The sequence below is a fragment of the Corvus brachyrhynchos genome, unplaced genomic scaffold (genome assembly GCF_000691975.1).
Source record: "Corvus brachyrhynchos isolate BGI_N302 unplaced genomic scaffold, ASM69197v1 scaffold34, whole genome shotgun sequence".
Classification (NCBI taxonomy): Eukaryota; Metazoa; Chordata; class Aves; order Passeriformes; family Corvidae; genus Corvus; species Corvus brachyrhynchos.
The window spans coordinates 2717691-2727139 of NW_008238126.1; the positions used below are offsets into that span (position 1 = coordinate 2717691).

General features: G+C 39.4%; 2 protein-coding genes across 2 annotated transcripts in view; both read left to right on the plus strand.

Moving 5' to 3' along the window:
- Positions 1 to 678: 678 nt before the first annotated feature.
- Positions 679 to 6930, plus strand: DYNLT3 (dynein light chain Tctex-type 3). Its single transcript, XM_008633032.2, has 4 exons — positions 679 to 785; positions 2594 to 2717; positions 3665 to 3742; positions 4722 to 6930. The coding sequence occupies exons 1-4, from the start codon at positions 744 to 746 to the stop codon at positions 4796 to 4798; spliced, it is 321 nt and encodes a 106-aa protein (XP_008631254.1). The 5' UTR covers positions 679 to 743; the 3' UTR covers positions 4799 to 6930.
- Positions 6931 to 8628: 1698 nt separating this feature from the next.
- The window catches only part of LOC108446575 (nuclease-sensitive element-binding protein 1-like), a 3003-nt gene continuing 2182 nt past the window's right edge, over positions 8629 to 9449 (plus strand). Inside the window, 1 exon segment of the mRNA XM_017733530.1 lies at positions 8629 to 8872. Coding sequence (XP_017589019.1) covers positions 8635 to 8872 — 238 coding nt within the window. The 5' untranslated portion in view covers positions 8629 to 8634.

Below are 9449 nucleotides of genomic sequence, written 5' to 3' on the forward strand. Positions count from 1 at the left end.
GCGCGGGGCGGGGGGGGGGAGCCGACCCCCCCCCGGCCGCCGCTTCAGGGCTCTGGCCACCAGTTTTCATTTAAAAATAAAATAAAACCCCAAACAAACATTAATGCCCTTGAGGTTTCTGCCCCTGCCCAAGTGTTTGGAATGCGTGGCTGTGAAGTGGCGGGTGGCACAAGGGAACGTGCTGTGATTCCTTTGGGAGCCAAGCCAAGTGCCCATGAGCAGGATAGAGGAGAAAATAGGAGACATTAAAACCTGCAAGCTTTTTCTGTGCTTGAGAAAGGTGTTTGGGTATGGTAATAACTGTGCGTACCAGTCTTTTTGATATTAGGTTTGCAAAACCGTGTTTTACCCTCGGGAAGCAAGAGGTAACCTATGGGTTAGCAAGTTTGTGACTCCAGTAAAAACACAGGTTAAGACCCAGAGGAGAAGATTTGTTATTTAGTTTTTTCCTGGAGAATATTCCCACGACAAGCATAGACATGGTGGAATTTGATCTTTACGGAAAATGTAAAGTGAACCTGTTTCGAAGTTCACTGAGGTCTGAGCTTTTTGGTCCCACTCAAGCATACTAGAAAAGCAATACTAAATAATATATGTATGGAACCGGGGGAAAAAAGTAAGATTTAAAAATTATACTAACAGACTACAATGCAAATAACCAGACCCTAATCAGTTCCTTAGAGTAAAACTATATTTTGTTTACTTTTCTGACAAAAAATGACAATAATTAACTTCTGTTGCAGATGATCTTCAATGCTGACGAGGCCCACAACATAGTTAAAGAGGTATGTTTTAACTAACAGCTGTATTTTAAAGAAATTCTTTACCATACCTTGCCCTGTAGTGAAAGCAGTTATTTTCCTTGACCATCCCAGATAAATATAAAATGATATAGAATTAGTATTTATATAAAGACAGTGATTAACTTGGAGCTGCTTTAAGGTTCATCTGATTGCTGTCTTCAACTGCCTAAAGAGGAGAAGGTAGATGAGAGGAGAGCCAGATTTGTATTACAGTGGAAAGAGTTGGGTGACAGTCACAAGCTGCAAGGGAAATCCACTCTGATTTGTCTTTTCCCCTATATCCAGCTAGACAGAATCCAATCTCTGGAGAGGCTGCAGGGAGAGCTTGTGGAGTCTCCATCCTTAGAGATCTTTAAAACTTGACTGGACAAGGCTTTGAACAGTGTTATCGGACTTGGGAGTTAGCCTTGGCATGTGTGGGAGGTTGCACTCTATGAGCTCCTTGTTCTAGCTTTTAAAAAACATTTTTACAGAGAAAGAACAGGCTGGAATGAGCAGCCTGATAGTCTAAATTAAATACCTACTTACTAGAGAGTGACTAATGAGGAGCCTGGGGCTTACAGATGCTCTGAGGTTTTGTGGGGAAGTGGTGTTTTGAGACAGGAGTTTCTAGAGGGGCTCTGCAGGTCCTCTCCCACCTGCACTTTTGAAGCTGCTCCAGTACACAACAGCAAGCTCTTGGATGTCAGATAAACAACAATTCAGCCCTTTATGTAACTGTTCCTGCCTTGTAAAGCCAAATACGGTGTGACACAGTCTTCAGGCACTGGGAGTAAAGCCAAGTGTTTCTGCCTCTTATTGGAAGCTTAACCAGGGCCAAGGAGCTCCAGCACTGGGTATATTTCTGGAAGGACCAAAATCCCTGAGAGTTCTTGTCCCTCTTCTGCCTTCTGTTGTGTTTTGTGAATGTTTGTTTCCGCTGATTCCTTTGGCCAACTTTGTACAATGTGGTCAGAATTAACTGAGCTTTTCAAAATCTGGGACACAGCTCTCTTACACAGCCTGTTAATGGAGGATTAGTGCATGGGATACATCTCACTGAATCAGAGGAGAACACAGTTTTATTTCCCTCACCTTTTCCAGGGTTGTGTTTCTTAAGCGAATTCCTCAACTTTAAGAAGTATCCATCAGCACATAATTCTGAATTTCTTAGGAGCAGAGAATGCAATTTAAGAGTTACAGTTTGAGAGAAGGATTTTTATTCAATCATTTTAAGTTTAAGCAAGACTGGCCAATCTGTAGCTGTGAGAGATCATCCAATTTTCAAGCAGCTCAGATGTTTCTTGTGCTGCAAGATACGATCCTTGAGTATCTCTCATACCTTTCCCATCTTTTAAGCAGGGATGTGCATTTCACTGCTGTCACTGTTGCTCTAAAGGTTTTGGAATCTTGCTGAAAGGTTGGCCAGCCCAAGCTGATTAGTGTCATCCCCATTACAGCAGCTTCTGAAAGCCAAGCTGGAGCAGGCAGTCATTAGGAACAGCGTTAGGATTTTCACTGGTAAATAGATCCATTCACTTGTATCCAAAACATATGGCTGAGGCATTTCCTGCAAGAAATGTTTAGTCAGAGCCTCATTTTTATTCCTGTGATATTGTGATAAATATGTACTAAAAATAAATTTTCAAGAAGGGTCATTTGACTTCCCATTCAGCAACTGATACTTGATGAGCTTGAGTGATTTAAAGTAACCTAATTGTCAGAAAAAAATTCCTCAGATTATGCAAAACATTTTAAGACTCTACATTTTGAAGTATGTTTACTGTAATATCTTTTCCCCTCTGTTTTAGTGCATAGAAAGTGTTTTAGGCAAGGCAGATTATAATCACAACAAAGTCAACCAATGGACTGCTGCTATAGTAGAACAGTCGCTGACACATCTGGTGAAACTTGGGAAAACCTATAAGTACATTGGTAAGTACAAGCAGCTGTACTTGTACCACAGGCAGTCACAATAAATAATTGCCAAAAGGTTCAGGGGAACCCTATAAACAAAGCAGAGCAGGTACCTGAACTCTTCTGTTACACAGATTTTTAGTAATACCTGCGGTAAAGCTGTGGCAGTTTTACCTGGGCTGAGCATCCTGGCAACACTTAACACAGATTACATGTTACATGGTCTTTCCTGATTGTTGAGCAACCCCAAGACAATTGTGTCAACCTTTTAGTGTCAGTTCAGGAAAAAATTGCTACCTTAAATAAATTTTCAGTCGGATTAAGCCTCCTATAAATACAAACCTCTGGAAGACTTTAGTCCTGTATGCAAGGTCATGTCCCGTTATATTTATGTGTATACCTGTGGAAGGAAAAAGGTAAATAAAAAAGTTTAAGCCACTTTGGTCCTTTTGTGGGGTGCTGATGTAATGGCAAGTGTTTACACTCTGTTCTGTTTTGAAAGTCTTGGACTCAGGTTGTCAGTACTTTTGTGACCATTGCAGGTCCATCTAGAAAAGCTGCACATTACTGGGGTGTGATTTCAGAGAGGGGTCAATAAGTATTTTTGGGAAACAACTCTCATCAAGTATGACTTCTGCTGTACCTGTGAGGACAGCACCTGCAATCCCATTCTGATGGGCCAAGCCATATCTAAGTAGTTTAAAAGATTAAAACCCATAATCCTATTAGCAAGTGTTTTGTTGAAGCTGTTGTCTTCATGTGAGTGAAAATAATGATGAAATAAGTAACAAGTTCTTAAGGAAAATACTGGGGGCAAAGGGATTGTCAAAAAAGGTTTTGTCTTACCTGAATGCCACGTGCCAGCCTTTTGAAAATGTAATACTGGCTTGAGTTTGTAAATGCTGAGTGATTCACCTCTTCTGCTTTAATAATTAATTCCCTGGTTTTATGACTGTGTCTTGCAGTTACCTGTGCAGTGATGCAGAGGAGTGGAGCTGGTCTCCACACAGCAAGTTCATGCTTCTGGGATACCACAACTGATGGTAAGTTTCTGTGTCTGAACAGAAAATTTGTGGTCAGAGAAACATTACTTCTTGCTCAGCTGTAGTAGTTGGGTTGAACATTTTCAGGAGTGGCTGTGGAAACAGCATCTTTCAGGATGAGATGCTTGTTTACAATCCCAATAGAAATGTTACCAGTCAGTGCCTGCATTAAGAGCAGTTGCTTTGTAAATTGCGAGAAGTGGGAATAGGAAAGCCTTTCATTCTGAAACAAGAGTCAAAACATTTAATTCTCTCAGCTGAAGCGGCAGAAAACGTTGCTCATAGTAAATACATGTGGGTAGTCCTAAACATATCTGCCTGCTGTGAGGGGACAGGTACTTTGGAGGAAAAAAGAACTTAGTGAAAAGTAGAAATAGTTTGACTTAGAGTATGTGTTTCAGCTGCTTAACTGTCAGCCAGGCTTTGGATGCATTGTATTGCTTCACAATTAGTTCTAAATGGACTTTTTCACAGGTTGAGAATATTACAGGGAAACAATATTACAATAATTTGTTGTCTGTCACAGATTCAGAATGATCTTTTTAGAGGAGGGTGCAAGGTTTAAAACAGAGAGCTTCAAAAAGTCAACCAAGCTTAAAAAAAAATCATGATATGAAGTTAAGTAAACAAACACAGTTTAATCTTCATGTCTCCTTGTCTGATTTCTTGTCTGACTGTCATGACAATTTCAGTATGGGAATTTCAAGGATTTTTGCAAGTCCAGCTTTTAAAGAAAGATACTGGAATGGTGTTGTCCTGTTAACTGTCTTAAGCATTCAAGGCTCATGTTGGGTAGCAAACAATGTATAAGTTAATGAAAATGTTTGGGGGAGTTTAGTCTCTTTATAGCCAAGATAACATATTTCCCTTAAATTACAATTTAAATATTTATACTAATCTGGCATAATTTACACTGCAATAATGTGACTGTAGTAAAGACAATGGAATTCTATTTTAATTTTGTAATAATCTCTTCCAGGAACCTGCACAGTGAGATGGGAAAACAGAACCATGAACTGCATTGTCAATGTATTTGCTGTTGCTATTGTCCTGTAGCTGACTGGAAGAGAAATAGAAGCAACACCGAAGCCTTTAAAAAAAAAATCATCGTAACATATGGCTAAATATTTCAAACTCTTATTTGTTTCTGTATGAGGAGCATACAGAAGTTCTCTACAGAGAGCATACAGTCTAAGCCAGTTCTCATAGATTAGTTATGTGAAAGCTAGCAAAAGAAATTTAATATATATATATGTATCTATCTAAAGAGAAAGTTTTAGTAATTTAAATATTTAGAAGTATGTTAATGAGAAGGTGCCACAAAGATCAGTAGAATTTATGTCAAAGCTAATATCAAAGATATTTTATTCCAGAGGAACAAAACACATCAAATCAAAGGAAATATCAAAAGGCAAGCAAGACCTCTCAGGATTATGGTGCCTTTGGGAACAAATTATGAACACAATTCAGAGTGGATATACTGTAAACAATACTGGTTCTCCATGCTTCATTAAACAAAGCAAACTCTCCCTTTGAATGCTGGTGCTTGTGAAATTGCATGAGCATCACTTTTTGGTGAAGCATGGATGTTTACATGGACACTAAATCCAGGTAAGCTTTTCCCCTGGAGGCAGAGGAGAACTTTGCTGGGACAGAGGTGAAATATACCCTGTCCTAGCAGAATTCTAATTTGTCTTCAAATGAAGAGCATAATATTTGTTAGCAATTCAGGGAAACATGCTGGGGATCTGACACCAGCCCTTAATTCATCATTTATAGACCTGAAAACATTCTGAAGGTACTTAAATTTGATTTTATTCCATGATTACAGAATTTGTGACAAGCACTTTATTGATTCCTTATGCAGTAGCCAGGAGCTAGGGCAATATGACTGCACCCACACTCCAAGTAGGATTAAAGTGATCAGTGAGAAGGCACACACATTTCTAGAGGCTCTTGTTAGCTTTGAAAGCATTTATCAAAGTAACATATCTGTTCTTTCTAAGAGTTTTTCCTACGTTCTCTAGGTCTAGAATTGGATTTTAGTCCTGTGAAGTAAAGTTTTGAGCACTAAGAATTCCCCTCCTTTAAAGATTTATGCAAGTTCTTAACTTTGCTCATCTGATGAGTCTTAACTTGAAGTATTCCACGTGGAAGAAAAGCATTTGCACACCTGCAAGTATTTGCTGGATTGGGGCCTACATTTTTGTTGATAAATGCACAAATTATATGATAAAGAGATGTATCAATACCAAAAATGCCTAAATGATTGCTGCCACTAAGTGGCAGCTGCATTAAGTTGTTTTCTCAGATGCTGCTTAAGGATAGAGTTTTTTGTTTATACTGTATGTCTTTGAAAGAGGCTGGTAACTACCTAACAGCTACTGTAGGGCTGTTTTGAATTTTAAGAAATGAATATTAAAGCACTATTACGCAGTTTTGTTTGGTTTTGGTTGTTTTTCAGATAACTGACTATTAGGGTATGAAACAAGTGTCCTGTGCAAAGAGCAAGCTAAAGAATATTTTGCTGCTTAAATTGTGTATATGTATAGCTAGTGTGACACTACAGAAGGACCCCTGTGTATGTGTAGTTTACAATACTGTTCAAAATACCTTGCTCTGCAGACAAATAAAATTCTGCTTTTACCGAAGTGCGAGTAAAATGAATACTGTAATACTGCATTTGCCAAAGGCAAGTGTTAAGATGTATGTGTATGTTGTACTGACCTTCAAATGTAGATTAATAATTAAGCATTGTTTGGGTTAGAACAGAAATTTCTGAATTAGGTACGAGCATTCAAGAACCAAATTGTGGAACTGACAAAAATACATTAGTTTTACGATATTTGGGATTGTGCAATGTGAAAAAAATATGTGGGATAGCAACTGGAAAAGGTTTGGTCTGATCAATATGGTTAAAGAAGTGGGTGAGTAAAAACAGTGGTGGCTGTTGTGCTCCTTTTATAGGTATTGAGGTGCAATGATCAGAAGAAATATTCCACATAGCCACTTGTAATCTCATTTAGTATTTTTGCTTTACTTGAAAGCCAGATGCACTGAGTGAGACTATCAGTTTAATGAGGCTTGGTGAAGGTCCTCCTGCAGAAGAACCCTAGAAAATACTGCTTAATTATATGACTGTTTCATTTTTCTTTCTACCAAAAAAATAAAGTTTTGCCTTAGTTGTATTTTTGCTTTGTGTTCTTGATCAATATAAAAAGTAACTGAGAAAAATATTCCTCTTACTTCCCTTCACTTGTATATAACAGTGAGAACTTGGGAAATACATTGAAGCTGCAGTTTAGAGACAAGATCTTGTCAAAGCCTTGTTCCCAGGCTTGCCCTAATTTCTTATACCTCTGGTCTACTCATTTCTCAGACTTCTTCCCCCTACTGTGTCTTGATGATGCATGTTAAAGCTTTTTTACTACAGAAAAATTATTATGAAACTGGGAAAAGTATTTTCATTCTGCATCACATCCTAGTAAACTTAATTAGTTTTCCATCTTTCCCCCACTCTGTAGGTACAAAGAGCTACTTTTAACTCTCCTAACAAATGCTGAACATTATTATCTGCTTTTCCAAATAGTTAATTTCAAGAATAAAAGTTATGAATTGCAGACTATGAAAGCCCACAACATTTCACTGGTATTTTCTATAAATACAAGTTTTCTTTGTTGTGGCAATCAGGGGTATGAGTTATGGTTAACAATGGGGGTCTTTTTAACGGGACAGAAGGGTTTGCATTAAGGTGCAGCCCACGTGTATGGAGCTGTGTGTTCCCACGTATGATTTCATGATGAAAGACACCTGCTGTTCTTCCCACCCAGGTTTTGGTAATGTAAACAGAGGAAGTGTGAAAGTTAGGGAGCAGATTTGTTACTTTCCTTCTCATTGCCTGCCGGGTGTCTGCCAGTGACTCATTACCTTTCTGATGGCTGTGATACCATTACACTCGATCTGTGCCACCAGTACGAAGTCTGATGTGTTCAACTCAGATTCAGGCAATCTAAAGCACTTCACAGAAGCCACTGAAATCCCAGCCCACAGCAAGGCAATGTGGGGTTGGATGTGAATGTCAGCACACTGATATTTTAAATACAGTATAAAAGAGAATATTAGCTCCTGGTAGCACACTGATATTTTAAATACAGTATAAAAGAGAACATTAGCTCCTGGTAGCCTGTATGCATCAGTACAGTGGCTGCCATATAGAGGCAGACAGGGTTTGTTCTAATTCGAGAGCAGTTCCTGTAATGAGCAATTCTTACCTGATTATTGGGATGTGCCTTGCTGCCTCCTGTGCAGTCTGACCAGGTCATTTTGTTCCCATTTAATTTGGAGAGGTGTTTTTTAGCACAGTCATGCTGTGATACAAGTACAGAGCCAGTCTACACCCCCATCAGAATATTCTGACTCAGGAAGCTCTGCCTGTGTGCTGCAGGACATTCCCAGCTCAAAGCCAGCACCAGTTTGTCTCTCTGGGAGTATCTGAGCTCAGATGCAATATCCTGTAAATGCAGCAATAAACCCAGTTGTACAGTGGCTCCAAAGCTGTGCAGTCACATTTATACCTGATATTGTTGCCTGTGAGCTGCTCTGCCTGCTGGGTCTATGCCAGGTGTCTGTGGACATTGGTAGTGTATGGAAAGGTTTCTTCCTCACAGACGGCTGCAGCCAAACAAAAGGAGATTTTTTTATACTTCAATGAATCTAAATCACCATTGAGTAACTGGAGGTTTTAGCTCACATGTTCCACCAAGCATCTGTTTTCAGACACAGGATACATATGTGGCAGCAGCTTTATTTGTACATTAAAGTTTTCTAAAAAGAAACAGGGTCATGAGCAGTCACGACAAACATGCAAGCACGTGATAGAGGAAGTTCTAGCAATGAAAATCACAGGAACTGTGAAATGGTACAATGTCAAAAACAACTATGGATTTATAACACGAGATGATACAGGGGAAGATTTATTCGTTCATAGAACTGCCATTAAAAAGAATAACCCTGAAAAATATATCCCAAGCTTAGGAGATGGAGAAGTAGTAGAGTTTAAGATAGTGTGAGGAAAGAAAGGGTTACAAGCAGCAGAGGTCACTGGGCCTCGTGGTGCTTCTGTGAAAGGCAGTATATATGCTAAAAAGCTTAGTCATGTTAGACAATATCCCCATTATAAGCACCCCGTACAGCCTCCCTTTCCTAATCCCACCTTTCCCTTTTACCCTATACCCAATATGAACCCTTTCCTAAGTTTACCCCATCCCCAATTTATCCCCAACCAGTTTTTCATCCCATGGCTTCCCTATACAATTCCCTTTCCCTGCAACTCCTCTCTGATGTCGAGGGAGGAATGAAGAGAGGGAGGGAAGAATTTAATTATTGTTGTTTAGAGTTCCAACAAGTACAAATTGAAGAAACCCTCTCCTGCCTCAGTTCCCCACAAAGCATGCTCAGAAAATATCCATTTGGACATTAAAGACTCAAGAGGGTGGCTTGTTTTGTTTTGAAACTGTCCTTGTTATCTCATGTTTATCCAGTTGTTTTCAATGTTAAGTTTTAAATCTCTTTTTGTTAAAAATAAACGGGTGAAATGTCAGGGTCCCTTCCCCCCTGCCATGTGGTCCTGGGAGAGGGGCCCTGAGGGGAGGCACGGGCTTTCCCTGCCCCTGGTCAGCCTCGTTCCCCATTGGTTGTTTTGTGTTCC